At 40.5% G+C, this 18,275-nt stretch overlaps 2 protein-coding genes across 2 annotated transcripts in view; both read left to right on the top strand.

The window, feature by feature from the left end:
• LOC113015973 (NACHT, LRR and PYD domains-containing protein 12-like) overlaps positions 1–18,275 on the top strand; it is a 748,422-nt gene that overhangs the window by 340,914 nt on the left and 389,233 nt on the right. The window contains exon 9 of the mRNA XM_080295075.1: positions 4,768–4,944. Coding sequence (XP_080151201.1) covers positions 4,768–4,944 — 177 coding nt within the window. The remainder of the gene's footprint in view (positions 1–4,767; positions 4,945–18,275) is intronic.
• LOC145425245 (ribonuclease inhibitor-like) lies at positions 4,998–16,401 on the top strand. Its single transcript, XM_080298275.1, has 3 exons — positions 4,998–8,319; positions 14,064–14,237; positions 14,913–16,401. Exons 1-3 carry the CDS (start codon positions 8,147–8,149, stop codon positions 14,920–14,922), a joined length of 357 nt encoding a protein of 118 aa, XP_080154401.1. The 5' UTR covers positions 4,998–8,146; the 3' UTR covers positions 14,923–16,401.

The following is an 18,275-nucleotide window of genomic DNA, read 5'->3' as shown; positions in this document are numbered from 1 at the left end:
CGTTTACCGTGTTTGGTCTCAAGTTAGTTTGTTGTCTTGTGTATTTAGTGTGTAGCTGTTGTTTTGTTTTGTGTGTCAGTTCTACTAGTGATCGTCACAGTTGCTGCCTTAAAGCCAACAAAGGCAGATTGCAGTGTAAACGCTGAGTGACACACCTGCTGTCAGACCTGCAGGTTTATCCCTGTGCTGTTCTCATATGTGTTAGAGTGACACAAACTATTGTTTGACACCTGATTGTTCTGTAAATAGTTTGAAATGATTATATGAAAAACGTCTGAGCCTTGGCTGCATTTTTTGGTAAATAGTACCATATAACTTTGTTGTTTGCAAAACGTGTGCGTATTTTTAAAAATGTACAATCTCTATTTGCATTTCAAGTTATGAAGATGATTCGTTAAACATGTGTGTGGTTTTTACAGTCAAAATATCACTTTCTACTTGTATTTTAAATTTTGTCTGAATTTAGATAAATTGTGCTGATACAGTTGGTCAAAATGAGAAAATAACAGATTGGCAAGATAAACTGTTTTTAAAGGTAAAATATAGAGGCCACATCAAAAGTAGTCAAGAAGGGTTAAAGGCTAAAAGCAAAGTTGTCACCAAGTACTGTTTATATTTGTGTGTATTGCTGCAGCTTTTTTGAGTATTAATTTGGTGCCTTTGTGTGAAATAATGGTATTGTGAGTGATCCATATAGTCACAAAGAATAGCCACTTGTTTCTGTGCTACCAAAGTTCCCCGGCTTTCATTCAAAATGTGTTTATCGTCAGCACCTGCACATTAAACTACTTAAACATTATAAATGTCTTCAAGCTCACACTGAGGCCTGTGGGGTACTATCAGCCACTGAGACAGTACACACATTTATATGTGTTTGTATATGAATATTTCATACTTTAAGACTGCCTGTTTATTTAAGGGAGATGAACAAAATACATTGGAATTGTACAAAATAATATCATGGATGATAAATTAAATAGATTTTAAGTAGATGCTTGTGCATTCTTAAAGTCTTATATGTTGAACTGAACTATGTGATCTGTTCAAAGCCTTAATCTTAATTTGAAGTGAAATGTGCATTTTGAGTTTATACACTATGTATATAAGGCGACCGTTTCCTTTTGCAGTATTTTTGTGTGGTGTACTTTTCTATGTCTTAACAAAAGGGGAACAAAGGTGTTTAAGTTCACCTAGGATGATGTGTTTTAATTTTCACATGGTCTTGCTTGAATTTGACCCTGACAAAGGCGTATGAACTCTGTCAGCTGTTTGGAGTTTCCATTTTCTAAACTTCTACATTCTGAACCTTCTTCAGCTCTGAACAGATGATGAAACACTGAATGATTTCAAGCTCACACTTTGTCTAATAAACTTACATCTTTCATTCTTTATACAGATTGATGGACTGTGGTTTGTCAGAGATCAGCTGTGATTATCTGGCAGCAGCACTGAAGTCCAACCCCTCCCATCTGAGACAGCTGGACCTGAGCTCCAACAACAAGCTGCAGGATTCAGGAGTGAAGCATCTGTGTGGTTTCCTGGAGAGTCCAGGATGTGGACTTGAAACTCTGGGGTCAGTCAGCATGTTTTAGTTGTGCTGAGATGAATATGATGTGAAAGTTGTGCTGACACTAAACTGCAGACATCAGGCTGATATTATACTGATCCACACTGAGGATCTTCATGGTAAAGTCTGTTTTCTTCTTCTCTGGTTTAGTCCATTGACTGCAGCAGAACAATGTTCACATTTCAAACAGTGAGACTCAACGTATGGCCCGTGGCCCACACGCGGCCTGCCCACCTTTCCTGATTCAGAGAGAGGGGACCCTGATTAACTGTGTAGTGTTCTTCCTCACAGTTCTAAGTATCAGACACAACAATGAATAATCCACAGCTGACTGTCTTTAGCAGGTCAAAGGTCACGGCACACAGCAGACAGTGGGAAATATTATAACTCTGATCATTTATCAGCACATATCCATATGTATAAAAACAAAGCTGACACTGTGAGACTTGATCAGAGGTGTGATCATCACAGCAGAGGCCTTTGTGTCAAAGTCACTGAGGATCAAACAGAAACACATGAAGCAGATTTTCCTGTTCTGGCTTTTTATAGCAGATAACCTTCAAAATATTCTGCAGTCCATCAAAAACTGAAGCAAACCATGAATCAACATGTGAACATGAGCTGATGCTGCTGAAGTGAAGCAAAGTTACAGAGGTTTGATTACAGACACAGCTGAGAGTTTGTAATCTGTCATCATTTTAAAAGGTTTACATTTCTTCAGTATATCCACATTTGCAGCTGGTACCTCAACCTCCACTTGTCCAACACAACTGCTGTCCACTGCCTCCATGACATTGTGATTTTGCTGTTGGTCTTCTGTCAGATCTTCATCAATCACTTCTGCACGGGGCACACCTTCAGACTCTGCAGCTGCATAACGAAAGCCTGTAAGATAAAATTAGACATAAGGTAAATGTACACCAATATTCCAATGACAGGTGTGTGATTCATCTGGAAGTTATGTGCGGATTAGTGTACAGTGATAGCAATTTAGTATGTTTTTAGAGGGGGGGGGGGGTTGTTTACCTCCGATGGGTGCTCTTTTTCGCTTCCGTTGCGTACGCCTTGAGTGCCGGTCCGAGTCTGATACAGGTATGTCGTCATGCCCCATGTGCAGTGTTGGTGCCCAGTCTGGATTTGTTACATCCATTTCATATGCTGGTTTGCCTGCAATAATGCCAAATCATAAGCTACTCAGTCGACATGACGTGGTTCTGCAGCATCACACATTAGCATGTTTTATCTCATTATCTATGACCTCAACACGTTGAAAATAACACTAAAAGCCTTTCAACAGTGATATGAATTAATTTAGAACTCACCGGAAAGAAAATGCCGTGAGCAAACCAACAAAAAGCTGGGGATTGCAGAGAACTCGATATCCGCTCGTCTCACCGCTGCAATCCAAGCCTGACGTCTTTGTTTAGTAATATCGGATACATGGGATCCCTCACGTTGCCTCCAGGATGGAAAACGATGAAAAGAGAGCCCGTTATCCAGCTTCTTGCCTTCACGATCGTGTGATCTAACGTTGCAACCGACAACACAACACGTACGATCCATAGCTGAAATGGTATCCTTTGGCTGGCCTACTGTCATGGCGGAAGGGGGCATGGCCCATCTCCCGTGACATCACGCTCCAAAGCCCTATAGGTGGGAAAATGTACCATGTCGACCAATCAAAAATGATATGGAAACATGACATTTGGTTGTTTAGCAAAAGGGGGAAGTTTTAGGAGTGACCGGCAAGAGAGAGCGAGTGAGCGAAAGAGAGAGAGAGTTTTGATACGTGAGAGATTTGTGACGTTTACCGTGTTTGGTCTCAAGTTAGTTTGTTGTCTTGTGTATTTAGTGTGTAGCTGTTGTTTTGTTTTGTGTGTCAGTTCTACTAGTGATCGTCACAGTTGCTGCCTTAAAGCCAACAAAGGCAGATTGCAGTGTAAACGCTGAGTGACACACCTGCTGTCAGACCTGCAGGTTTATCCCTGTGCTGTTCTCATATGTGTTAGAGTGACACAAACTATTGTTTGACACCTGATTGTTCTGTAAATAGTTTGAAATGATTATATGAAAAACGTCTGAGCCTTGGCTGCATTTTTTGGTAAATAGTACCATATAACTTTGTTGTTTGCAAAACGTGTGCGTATTTTTAAAAATGTACAATCTCTATTTGCATTTCAAGTTATGAAGATGATTCGTTAAACATGTGTGTGGTTTTTACAGTCAAAATATCACTTTCTACGTGTATTTTAAATTTTGTCTGAATTTAGATAAATTGTGCTGATACAGTTGGTCAAAATGAGAAAATAACAGATTGGCAAGATAAACTGTTTTTAAAGGTAAAATATAGAGGCCACATCAAAAGTAGTCAAGAAGGGTTAAAGGCTAAAAGCAAAGTTGTCACCAAGTACTGTTTATATTTGTGTGTATTGCTGCAGCTTTTTTGAGTATTAATTTGGTGCCTTTGTGTGAAATAATGGTATTGTGAGTGATCCATATAGTCACAAAGAATAGCCACTTGTTTCTGTGCTACCAAAGTTCCCCGGCTTTCATTCAAAATGTGTTTATCGTCAGCACCTGCACATTAAACTACTTAAACATTATAAATGTCTTCAAGCTCACACTGAGGCCTGTGGGGTACTATCAGCCACTGAGACAGTACACACATTTATATGTGTTTGTATATGAATATTTCATACTTTAAGACTGCCTGTTTATTTTAGGGAGATGAACAAAATACATTGGAATTGTACAAAATAATATCATGGATGATAAATTAAATAGATTTTAAGTAGATGCTTGTGCATTCTTAAAGTCTTATATGTTGAACTGAACTATGTGATCTGTTCAAAGCCTTAATCTTAATTTGAAGTGAAATGTGCATTTTGAGTTTATACACTATGTATATAAGGCGACCGTTTCCTTTTGCAGTATTTTTGTGTGGTGTACTTTTCTATGTCTTAACAAAAGGGGAACAAAGGTGTTTAAGTTCACCTAGGATGATGTGTTTTAATTTTCACATGGTCTTGCTTGAATTTGACCCTGACAAAGGCGCATGAACTCTGTCAGCTGTTTGGAGTTTCCATTTTCTAAACTTCTACATTCTGAACCTTCTTCAGCTCTGAACAGATGATGAAACACTGAATGATTTCAAGCTCACACTTTGTCTAATAAACTTACATCTTTCATTCTTTATACAGATTGAGTTACTGTGGTTTGTCAGAGATCAGCTGTGATTATCTGGCAGCAGCACTGAAGTCCAACCCCTCCCATCTGAGACAGCTGCACCTGAGCTTCAACAACAAGCTGCAGGATTCAGGAGTGAAGCATCTGTGTGGTTTCCTGGAGAGTCCAGGATGTGGACTTGAAACTCTGAGGTCAGTCAGCATGTTTTAGTTGTGCTGAGATGAATATGATGTGAAAGTTGTGCTGACACTAAACTGCAGACATCAGGCTGATATTATACTGATCCACACTGAGGATCTTCATGGTAAAGTCTGTTTTCTTCTTCTCTGGTTTAGTCCATTGACTGCAGCAGAACAATGTTCACATTTCAAACAGTGAGACTCAACGTATGGCCCGCGGCCCACACGCGGCCTGCCCACCTTCCCTGATTCAGAGAGAGGGGACCCTGATGAACTGTGTAGTGTTCTTCCTCACAGTTCTAAGTATCAGACACAACAATGAATAATCCACAGCTGACTGTCTTTAGCAGGTCAAAGGTCACGGCACACAGCAGACAGTGGGAAATATTATAATTCTGATCATTTATCAGCACATATCCATATGTATAAAAACAAAGCTGACACTGTGAGACTTGATCAGAGGTGTGATCATCACAGCAGAGGCCTTTGTGTCAAAGTCACTGAGGATCAAACAGAAACACATGAAGCAGATTTTCCTGTTCTGGCTTTTTATAGCAGATAACCTTCAAAATATTCTGCAGTCCATCAAAAACTGAAGCAAACCATGAATCAACATGTGAACATGAGCTGATGCTGCTGAAGTGAAGCAAAGTTACAGAGGTTTGATTACAGACACAGCTGAGAGTTTGTAATCTGTCATCATTTTAAAAGGTTTACATTTCTTCAGTATATCCACATTTGCAGCTGCTACCTCAACCTCCACTTGTCCAACACAACTGCTGTCCACTGCCTCCATGACATTGTGATTTTGCTGTTGGTCTTCTGTCAGATCTTCATCAATCACTTCTGCACGGGGCACACCTTCAGACTCTGCAGCTGCATAACGAAAGCCTGTAAGATAAAATTAGACATAAGGTAAATGTACACCAATATTCCAATGACAGGTGTGTGATTCATCTGGAAGTTATGTGCGGATTAGTGTACAGTGATAGCAATTTAGTATGTTTTTAGAGGGGGGGGGGGGTTGTTTACCTCCGATGGGTGCTCTTTTTCGCTTCCGTTGCGTACGCCTTGAGTGCCGGTCCGAGTCTGATACAGGTATGTCGTCATGCCCCATGTGCAGTGTTGGTGCCCAGTCTGGATTTGTTACATCCATTTCATATGCTGGTTTGCCTGCAATAATGCCAAATCATAAGCTACTCAGTCGACATGATGTGGTTCTGCAGCATCACACATTAGCATGTTTTATCTCATTATCTATGACCTCAGCACATTGAAAATCACACTAAAAGCCTTTCAAGAGTGATATGAATTAATTTAGAACTCACCGGAAAGAAAATGCCGTGAGCAAACCAACAAAAAGCTGGGGATTGCAGAGAACTCGATATCCGCTCGTCTCACCGCTGCAATCCAAGCCTGACGTCTTTGTTTAGTAATATCGGATACATGGGATCCCTCACGTTGCCTCCAGGATGGAAAACGATGAAAAGAGAGCCCGTTATCCAGCTTCTTGCCTTCACGATCGTGTGATCTAACGTTGCAACCGACAACACAACACGTACGATCCATAGCTGAAATGGTATCCTTTGGCTGGCCTACTGTCATGGCGGAAGGGGGCATGGCCCATCTCCCGTGACATCACGCTCCAAAGCCCTATAGGTGGGAAAATGTACCATGTCGACCAATCAAAAATGATATGGAAACATGACATTTGGTTGTTTAGCAAAAGGGGGAAGTTTTAGGAGTGACCGGCAAGAGAGAGCGAGTGAGCGAAAGAGAGAGAGAGAGAGTTTTGATACGTGAGAGATTTGTGACGTTTACCGTGTTTGGTCTCAAGTTAGTTTGTTGTCTTGTGTATTTAGTGTGTAGCTGTTGTTTTGTTTTGTGTGTCAGTTCTACTAGTGATCGTCACAGTTGCTGCCTTAAAGCCAACAAAGGCAGATTGCAGTGTAAACGCTGAGTGACACACCTGCTGTCAGACCTGCAGGTTTATCCCTGTGCTGTTCTCATATGTGTTAGAGTGACACAAACTATTGTTTGACACCTGATTGTTCTGTAAATAGTTTGAAATGATTATATGAAAAACGTCTGAGCCTTGGCTGCATTTTTTGGTAAATAGTACCATATAACTTTGTTGTTTGCAAAACGTGTGCGTATTTTTAAAAATGTACAATCTCTATTTGCATTTCAAGTTATGAAGATGATTCGTTAAACATGTGTGTGGTTTTTACAGTCAAAATATCACTTTCTACTTGTATTTTAAATTTTGTCTGAATTTAGATAAATTGTGCTGATACAGTTGGTCAAAATGAGAAAATAACAGATTGGCAAGATAAACTGTTTTTAAAGGTAAAATATAGAGGCCACATCAAAAGTAGTCAAGAAGGGTTAAAGGCTAAAAGCAAAGTTGTCACCAAGTACTGTTTATATTTGTGTGTATTGCTGCAGCTTTTTTGAGTATTAATTTGGTGCCTTTGTGTGAAATAATGGTATTGTGAGTGATCCATATAGTCACAAAGAATAGCCACTTGTTTCTGTGCTACCAAAGTTCCCCGGCTTTCATTCAAAATGTGTTTATCGTCAGCACCTGCACATTAAACTACTTAAACATTATAAATGTCTTCAAGCTCACACTGAGGCCTGTGGGGTACTATCAGCCACTGAGACAGTACACACATTTATATGTGTTTGTATATGAATATTTCATACTTTAAGACTGCCTGTTTATTTAAGGGAGATGAACAAAATACATTGGAATTGTACAAAATAATATCATGGATGATAAATTAAATAGATTTTAAGTAGATGCTTGTGCATTCTTAAAGTCTTATATGTTGAACTGAACTATGTGATCTGTTCAAAGCCTTAATCTTAATTTGAAGTGAAATGTGCATTTTGAGTTTATACACTATGTATATAAGGCGACCGTTTCCTTTTGCAGTATTTTTGTGTGGTGTACTTTTCTATGTCTTAACAAAAGGGGAACAAAGGTGTTTAAGTTCACCTAGGATGATGTGTTTTAATTTTCACATGGTCTTGCTTGAATTTGACCCTGACAAAGGCGTATGAACTCTGTCAGCTGTTTGGAGTTTCCATTTTCTAAACTTCTACATTCTGAACCTTCTTCAGCTCTGAACAGATGATGAAACACTGAATGATTTCAAGCTCACACTTTGTCTAATAAACTTACATCTTTCATTCTTTATACAGATTGATGGACTGTGGTTTGTCAGAGATCAGCTGTGATTATCTGGCAGCAGCACTGAAGTCCAACCCCTCCCATCTGAGACAGCTGGACCTGAGCTCCAACAACAACCTGCAGGATTCAGGAGTGAAGCATCTGTGTGGTTTCCTGGAGAGTCCAGGATGTGGACTTGAAACTCTGGGGTCAGTCAGCATGTTTTAGTTGTGCTGAGATGAATATGATGTGAAAGTTGTGCTGACACTAAACTGCAGACATCAGGCTGATATTATACTGATCCACACTGAGGATCTTCATGGTAAAGTCTGTTTTCTTCTTCTCTGGTTTAGTCCATTGACTGCAGCAGAACAATGTTCACATTTCAAACAGTGAGACTCAACGTATGGCCCGTGGCCCACACGCGGCCTGCCCACCTTTCCTGATTCAGAGAGAGGGGACCCTGATTAACTGTGTAGTGTTCTTCCTCACAGTTCTAAGTATCAGACACAACAATGAATAATCCACAGCTGACTGTCTTTAGCAGGTCAAAGGTCACGGCACACAGCAGACAGTGGGAAATATTATAATTCTGATCATTTATCAGCACATATCCATATGTATAAAAACAAAGCTGACACTGTGAGACTTGATCAGAGGTGTGATCATCACAGCAGAGGCCTTTGTGTCAAAGTCACTGAGGATCAAACAGAAACACATGAAGCAGATTTTCCTGTTCTGGCTTTTTATAGCAGATAACCTTCAAAATATTCTGCAGTCCATCAAAAACTGAAGCAAACCATGAATCAACATGTGAACATGAGCTGATGCTGCTGAAGTGAAGCAAAGTTACAGAGGTTTGATTACAGACACAGCTGAGAGTTTGTAATCTGTCATCATTTTAAAAGGTTTACATTTCTTCAGTATATCCACATTTGCAGCTGCTACCTCAACCTCCACTTGTCCAACACAACTGCTGTCCACTGCCTCCATGACATTGTGATTTTGCTGTTGGTCTTCTGTCAGATCTTCATCAATCACTTCTGCACGGGGCACACCTTCAGACTCTGCAGCTGCATAACGAAAGCCTGTAAGATAAAATTAGACATAAGGTAAATGTACACCAATATTCCAATGACAGGTGTGTGATTCATCTGGAAGTTATGTGCGGATTAGTGTACAGTGATAGCAATTTAGTATGTTTTTAGAGGGGGGGGGGGGGTTGTTTACCTCCGATGGGTGCTCTTTTTCGCTTCCGTTGCGTACGCCTTGAGTGCCGGTCCGAGTCTGATACAGGTATGTCGTCATGCCCCATGTGCAGTGTTGGTGCCCAGTCTGGATTTGTTACATCCATTTCATATGCTGGTTTGCCTGCAATAATGCCAAATCATAAGCTACTCAGTCGACATGATGTGGTTCTGCAGCATCACACATTAGCATGTTTTATCTCATTATCTATGACCTCAGCACATTGAAAATCACACTAAAAGCCTTTCAAGAGTGATATGAATTAATTTAGAACTCACCGGAAAGAAAATGCCGTGAGCAAACCAACAAAAAGCTGGGGATTGCAGAGAACTCGATATCCGCTCGTCTCACCGCTGCAATCCAAGCCTGACGTCTTTGTTTAGTAATATCGGATACATGGGATCCCTCACGTTGCCTCCAGGATGGAAAACGATGAAAAGAGAGCCCGTTATCCAGCTTCTTGCCTTCACGATCGTGTGATCTAACGTTGCAACCGACAACACAACACGTACGATCCATAGCTGAAATGGTATCCTTTGGCTGGCCTACTGTCATGGCGGAAGGGGGCATGGCCCATCTCCCGTGACATCACGCTCCAAAGCCCTATAGGTGGGAAAATGTACCATGTCGACCAATCAAAAATGATATGGAAACATGACATTTGGTTGTTTAGCAAAAGGGGGAAGTTTTAGGAGTGACCGGCAAGAGAGAGCGAGTGAGCGAAAGAGAGAGAGAGAGAGTTTTGATACGTGAGAGATTTGTGACGTTTACCGTGTTTGGTCTCAAGTTAGTTTGTTGTCTTGTGTATTTAGTGTGTAGCTGTTGTTTTGTTTTGTGTGTCAGTTCTACTAGTGATCGTCACAGTTGCTGCCTTAAAGCCAACAAAGGCAGATTGCAGTGTAAACGCTGAGTGACACACCTGCTGTCAGACCTGCAGGTTTATCCCTGTGCTGTTCTCATATGTGTTAGAGTGACACAAACTATTGTTTGACACCTGATTGTTCTGTAAATAGTTTGAAATGATTATATGAAAAACGTCTGAGCCTTGGCTGCATTTTTTGGTAAATAGTACCATATAACTTTGTTGTTTGCAAAACGTGTGCGTATTTTTAAAAATGTACAATCTCTATTTGCATTTCAAGTTATGAAGATGATTCGTTAAACATGTGTGTGGTTTTTACAGTCAAAATATCACTTTCTACTTGTATTTTAAATTTTGTCTGAATTTAGATAAATTGTGCTGATACAGTTGGTCAAAATGAGAAAATAACAGATTGGCAAGATAAACTGTTTTTAAAGGTAAAATATAGAGGCCACATCAAAAGTAGTCAAGAAGGGTTAAAGGCTAAAAGCAAAGTTGTCACCAAGTACTGTTTATATTTGTGTGTATTGCTGCAGCTTTTTTGAGTATTAATTTGGTGCCTTTGTGTGAAATAATGGTATTGTGAGTGATCCATATAGTCACAAAGAATAGCCACTTGTTTCTGTGCTACCAAAGTTCCCCGGCTTTCATTCAAAATGTGTTTATCGTCAGCACCTGCACATTAAACTACTTAAACATTATAAATGTCTTCAAGCTCACACTGAGGCCTGTGGGGTACTATCAGCCACTGAGACAGTACACACATTTATATGTGTTTGTATATGAATATTTCATACTTTAAGACTGCCTGTTTATTTTAGGGAGATGAACAAAATACATTGGAATTGTACAAAATAATATCATGGATGATAAATTAAATAGATTTTAAGTAGATGCTTGTGCATTCTTAAAGTCTTATATGTTGAACTGAACTATGTGATCTGTTCAAAGCCTTAATCTTAATTTGAAGTGAAATGTGCATTTTGAGTTTATACACTATGTATATAAGGCGACCGTTTCCTTTTGCAGTATTTTTGTGTGGTGTACTTTTCTATGTCTTAACAAAAGGGGAACAAAGGTGTTTAAGTTCACCTAGGATGATGTGTTTTAATTTTCACATGGTCTTGCTTGAATTTGACCCTGACAAAGGCGTATGAACTCTGTCAGCTGTTTGGAGTTTCCATTTTCTAAACTTCTACATTCTGAACCTTCTTCAGCTCTGAACAGATGATGAAACACTGAATGATTTCAAGCTCACACTTTGTCTAATAAACTTACATCTTTCATTCTTTATACAGATTGATGGACTGTGATTTGTCAGAGATCAGCTGTGATTATCTGGCAGCAGCACTGAAGTCCAACCCCTCCCATCTGAGACAGCTGGACCTGAGCTACAACAACAAGCTGCAGGATTCAGGAGTGAAGCATCTGTGTGGTTTCCTGGAGAGTCCAGGATGTGGACTTGAAACTCTGAGGTCAGTCAGCATGTTTTAGTTGTGCTGAGATGAATATGATGTGAAAGTTGTGCTGACACTAAACTGCAGACATCAGGCTGATATTATACTGATCCACACTGAGGATCTTCATGGTAAAGTCTGTTTTCTTCTTCTCTGGTTTAGTCCATTGACTGCAGCAGAACAATGTTCACATTTCAAACCTTCAAAGAAGAAGAAAAATCCTCCACTGGATAATTCACTGTGAAACTCTCCAACTCTTCATTCCACCTTAAAGTCTGTCTGACACTGAAATCCAAAGCAAAATGTGCGTTTGCTTTACAGACAGCAGTCCAACACAAACATACACACATCATCCAAAACACAGTCCAACATCCAAATCTCCTCCACTGCCAGCATGAATGATGGGAAAGAGAAGGAGGAACACTCTGACATTCAGGGTTAGAATGAGTTTCATGAAGCAGACTGTGAAGATCAAAGCTGCATTAGAAAGCTTACATGAATGAATGAGTGGACAGAAGTGGACAGAGATCATCTGAAGCACTTCAAAGGCTTTAAATCAGCACATTTCTCTTTATTCTTTATCAACTCTGTTAGTTTCTCTCAGTTTTCTGTGGAATGAAGCTAACAGCAGGCTAATAAGATGCTGACCAATAGGTTTCTATTAAAGGTTGTAATTTGTATATGAAAAAGTGCTTTGGCTCAGCAGGGATCAGCTTACAGGTAGAATACAGCTGCTGGATGGGATTAGCATGTCATAGCTATCTACCAAACTGCTAACTGGGGGATTTCAGGCCATCTATGGATCATTTTTGCTAACTGTTTATTCAGCTTAGGCTCACAGGGCTGCAGCCTGTGCCCTAGCTGTCATAGGGCAAGAGGTGTGGTCCACCTGCACAGGCGAGCAGTCCATCACAGGGCCAACAGAGAGACAGAGAAGCACTCTCTCACATCCACACCTACAGCCAATTTAGAAGCACCAATGAACCTAAGCAGCATTTCATTGGACTGTGGGAGAACATCCAACCTCCACAGAAAGGCCAACAAGCTTCAACCTACAACCTTCTTGCTTTAAGGCACTAGTGCCAACCACTTTTCCCCATTTCAGCCCAAATCCTGCATCTTCCTGTTTCTGACTCCAGGCCAGCTCCACTAACACTTTCTCATCAGACACTGCCACCTAGTGGAGGAAGTCTTAGTTCCATTTGAAGCTTCAGATTACAGTTAGTTCCTTTACAAAGAGGTGGAGGTGGTGGGGCCACAGCACCATCATCACTGAGTGCCATAGGACACTTAACCTTTGTTTCCATATGCTGGGAACTTCCTGTTGTTCCAAGGAGGACTGGAAAATGTGTGAAAATCTCCCAGTCAGTTCCTCACAGCACACTTCAATCATTTCCCTCCCACAGCATCAGGACCAGGGCTTTTTCTCTCTTTGGTCCCACTAAGAGATTTCCACACAAACACCTCATCAGTGGGACTCTCAGAGCTACCAGCCCTTTGCTACAATCACAAAGCTCTTCATTGAAATCAATGATATCAAAGCTGGAATCCAATGAGTCCAAGTCTTCTGCTGATTCAGCATCACATTCATCTTTGCTCCTTGTTCTGCATCCCCACCATGGACTTCATTCCTTTCCAAGCCAGCCTTGAGTGTCCTTTATTCAGCTCATCCTCTGCTTTACTTTTACACCTGATTTTAGCTGCTTTATCTCTCTTTCAACAAGTTTCTGTGCCTCAATCTTTTTCTTCTCTCCCTCATAACAAGACAGCTTCTTCTGCCTGAGAACATGTTGGAGTGATTTACTAATCCAGGGCTGCTTATTGGGGAAAATACTTCCTGTTTCCAAAGTAATCCCCATTTTTCCCAGAAAGAAATGTAAGTAGAAATCGATGATCTAAGTGAGAACATGAGCCTTTAAAAAGTCCCAGTGGGTGCAGTCAAAGCAGTCCCTCAGTCCCAGTATAGAGTCTTTGGTCCAGACTGGAACAACTGTGTGCCCAGTTTGAGCTCTCTTCAGTGCTGTGACCTGACAGACCCAGAGGGGCCATCACATCACATTTAGAAGCTCCCCTAATGGAGCCACAACACATGTCCAACACTTAGTCTGTCTTGTTGGACCAACTGGAAGAAATGATTCAAGGACTTAGTCACAGAACAGAGATTCAAATCTCCAAAATCCAACTGGCTGCATCAGGACATATAGTCTGAAACTCTGCACAGTTTCCTGTTTGAAGCTGCTTCCTGTTGGCTTCAGCTGTTTGGAGTTTCCATTTTCTAAACTTCTACATTCTGAACCTTCTTCAGCTCTGAACAGATGATGAAACACTGAATGATTTCAAGCTCACACTTTGTCTAATAAACTTACATCTTTCATTCTTTATACAGATTGTGGAGCTGTGGTTTGTCAGAGATCAGCTGTGATTATCTGGCAGCAGCACTGAAGTCCAACCCCTCCCATCTGAGAGAGCTGGAGCTGAGAGGAAACAACCTGAAGGATCCAGATGTGAAGCAGCTGTCTGATCTTCAGCAGAGTCCAGACTACAGACTGGAGACTCTGAGGTCAGTAGAGTGATGGAGTGATTGGGTGGTGCTGTCAGCAGTATTGTACTAAACACAGTCAGTATGAAACAAAGATCCAGTGTTTCCTGTAAAGCTGCAGCTTCTCAGTGAAGCTGTGAGAGGAGAACGGTGACAGGCTTCAGGATTGGACACAAACACTTCCTGTTTCTGACCTTTATGGTCACCATGGTAACGGCTGACACGCTCTGATCAAACACTGTCAACAGCCAATCAGCTCTCTGAACAAAGCAGCACGCAGACCAATGACTGCATTCATTTCCAAGTTTAAAGCAGTGAAGAACACAGTCTGTAGGTGAGGAAGAATTTAGTGAGAGCAGATGTTTGGATGGAATTCCTCCAGTTAACAGCTGGAACCGTCCATCTGGATTGTTGGGCTTGTTGTTGGGGTTCCTACAGAGCTCAGAGTGGACACACCAAGGTTCTTCTAATGAATGAAAGTCCAAACTCAAACTAGGAGGGAAAAACATTTTCATCAACTTCAATAAAAATCCAAAGATTAGAAAAAGTGAAGCAACAATGAGTCCTAGTACAGTCCCAGCACTGAAGTCCCTGCTGCTCTTTATACTGGATGTGCTGCATCACTGACTGACAGCTGATGAAGAGTCTCTGGAAACACTCGTTTATCTCCTCTGCTCTTCCTTCTTCTCTCTGCAGGTGGAGGTGATGATGGTAAACAGGACGGTGTGTGTGCTGAGAGAGGAGGAGCTGTGTCCTGATGATCCAGAGAGGTTGAAGCAGCAGCAGCTTGTGTGTAGAGACGCTCTGACTGGGCCATGTTACTGGGAGGTGGAGAGGAGAGCTTCATCCAGCAGTGACTGACAGAGGAATGAGAAGAAGTGCAGATGACTGTCAGTGCTGCAGAGTGAACTGCTCTGAGAACAGCTCCACTGTCAGACACAATGTAGAGTCCAGCATCATCCCTGTGTGTCCCTCTGGATCTGACAGAGGATCATCAGTGTATCTGGACTGCTCTGCTGCTGCTCTGTCCTTCTACAGTCTCTGCACAGTCTCTGTCTGACTCTGGCTTCAGACCCTCCTGGATCAAACTCACCTGGAAAGACTTTCAAACATCACTCAATAGATTTGAATACAGAATATATTTGATATATACTGTAGATGTACTGTAGAGTTGCAGTTTGTCACTTGTAAATACAGTCTGTGAGCAGCTGTGAGCTGAAAGATCTTTCTAGAAACAGGAAATGTTTTCACTCTTCTGTTGCTTTTTCATATATTTCCACAACATTAATATTGATCCCACCTGTCTCACCTGTTTCATGCTTTTATACATAATAACAGGACACGTGTGATCTGAGCGCTGCTGTGGTTGCTGTGCTGCACGTCTTCATTTAGATAACAGAGACATCTAGTGGTTCAGAGGGAGAACTGCAGGAGGTGGAGCTGTGTTTTAGCGTGGAAAACTTTTTATCTTTTAGGCGCAGATACAAATATGACAAGTATCAGTGTAAGATACAAAAGGTCACATCAGTCAGCAGAGGGAACAGTGATCACACAGCAATGTAAGAATAGAAACATAACAGTGAATCTGGACATGTATACAGAGGGAAGCAAACAAACAGGATGTAACACTACATTAAAGCCACAAATGTGAAGAAAACAAACACAAAGGAAAATATATTTGATCTCAGGAATCCAAATCAGATGCTTTAGAGCAGGGGTCGGCAACCCTGGAGGAGCAGAGACCCGAGGCGGCTGCCGGTCCGAGTGTCAGGTGAACTGAGCTTCAGGTAAGAAGTTATGACCTGCAGTCTATCTGGGTCAGATAGGTCGTCGCATATAGGTGGACGTTCAGATAGCCAAATCACTTCAAAACTTTGAGTTATGTTGCTAGGACATTAATAACATGATTCCTGCTTGGATTTATATAGGTAACATGTTCAGATGGCCAAATCACACTATTAAAACATGCTTCCTCCATACAATCATCTAATGTTGACAAAGAATACAAACACACATGGAGGGGAAAAGACAGCTATTTTTATTTGAAGTTGTTATGTGTTTTCCGTACATTTTTGGCATTTATATTCTTGGTTGCTCTCTTTATATTTTTCACATGCAAAATGTGCCCATCTTTGGCAAGATTCACACTGCACCTGGAAAGGAAAAATAAATGGCTCATATTCTGTTTGGTGAATACTATTACTCAACATTTTAATTATGATTGGCAAGTAATGATACTAAGACTTATGTGTTTCTTTTGTTTTGTTTTATTTTACCATTTCAATCATGCTGCGGTCAGCGTTAGCATCTAACATGGAGCAAACAATGCAGTAGTCCTCAGCGTTCCCTGAAACACAATCATAGTTAGGTTTTAATCAAACATTATTTATTGAATAATTAAAAAATAATAGTACATTTTTTCCAAATATACTTCCTGGAAAATTAGTCTCCTGAACTTTTTAAATTAGACTTTGAGAAGGGTCTTATCTGAAAGTGTTTGAAGAGCACTATTTGTACTGTGCTGTTTGAAAAGCACTATTTAAATTGGAAGTACGCACTAACGTGATAAGGACTTTACTGGACTTACCTCGATTTTCAAGTAGGGTGCAAGCTATCTGCATTCGCTCCAGCACAACTGGCTCTGTAGTGGTTGACACCTCACTGACCTCTCCAAAATCAAGGTAGTGTTCTGCAAACTGTGAGATTGATCATAATTAGAATGTAAAGTCTTAATTAGGTAAAGGATAGGATAATTATAAGCCACAAGGCTTCAGCCTATTCCTTTTTCAGTTACTGTATGATTAAGTACTTCTATGTAAAATGATCATCTTTGTTGTTGTTGACCGAAATAACTTTCACTTCACTTAAATTCACTTAAAGTCTTAATTCTAGCTAACAAGAAACTGAATCATTTGAATAAGGGTTACCTTTAACAGTAAAACTCCACAACTGCTGGAATCCTGTCGCTTGTTGTGTTGCATAGTCTGTAACTGCCACTCCATGGTGTCTTCATGCCCTCTCATCCTCAGAAAATTCCTAGTTGAACAAAAGTGTTTCTAATGAAACAAGATTTTTTTTTTTAATCTAAGAATAACACCTCAGTATCATACATACCTCCAGTTGCGCAGAATTTTCCTGTCATAAACACCTTCATTCCCATGGGGTCTATGAGCAGTATTTTCTGTGCAGAAATGTTGACAATCTAAAGAAAAAGTTAAATTAAAAATTACAATAGTTTGTGCCACTGAAAACTTATTTAAAAGTAACACTTTGTGCAAGAAACTGCTTCACAACAAATTACACAAATTAATAACAAAATGAACACATACCACAAGAATCCAGTGTGTACCAAAGTTCACAGGGCACAGCCACGTCTTCAACTGGGAACTTCATCTGTGGGATTGGAAGTGCAGAGTAATTTGGATTTACTTAGGTACCATGCGTCTCAGGGTGTTTTCAAATATAGTCTTCTTTAAAGGAACCGAACTCTTTCCTCAGCAACAGAAAGGAGTCAACTGTTTGGACCACTTCTGAGCTTTCAACATACCAGTTGAGGCATCTGAACTGCCCAGAAAACAACGAGCTTGCAACTACTGAACAGAGCAGGTGTGCAGCATTCTGCACAAGTATACAAAAATGTTATAGAACAGTAAATAGGTTTTTTTTTTATTTCAAAATTAGTAGGTAAATGACATTTCTTACTTACCTTTCGTCTGTCAATAACACGGTGCAGATATGCATCAATGACCTGTTTTGAAAAATCTGAGTTCATACAACAACAGCAACAATTTTTGAAGTAACTGCTTGAGTGCTGTACACAAAAACATCTAAAGGAATCGAATTGCTGATAAAGGTTCTTTCTGCATATACTGAAACTGGGTATTATGATGTCACAACATCTGTGTTGTGGTTGATAACATTTTTTCCTGTTGAAGTGAATGGGTGAAACCTTATCAGAGTTTTGCAATATAACCCCCCCCCCCCCCCCCCCCACCTACCCGCACATTTTAAACTATTAATGGTCTCTGCACTGCAAATGCTTCAGAAGGAGCAGAACCT

This window comes from Astatotilapia calliptera, chromosome 3 (genome assembly GCF_964374335.1).
Source record: "Astatotilapia calliptera chromosome 3, fAstCal68.1, whole genome shotgun sequence".
Classification (NCBI taxonomy): Eukaryota; Metazoa; Chordata; class Actinopteri; order Cichliformes; family Cichlidae; genus Astatotilapia; species Astatotilapia calliptera.
Note: the sequence above shows the minus strand (reverse complement) of the source record. Positions and strands in the feature narration are given on the sequence as shown.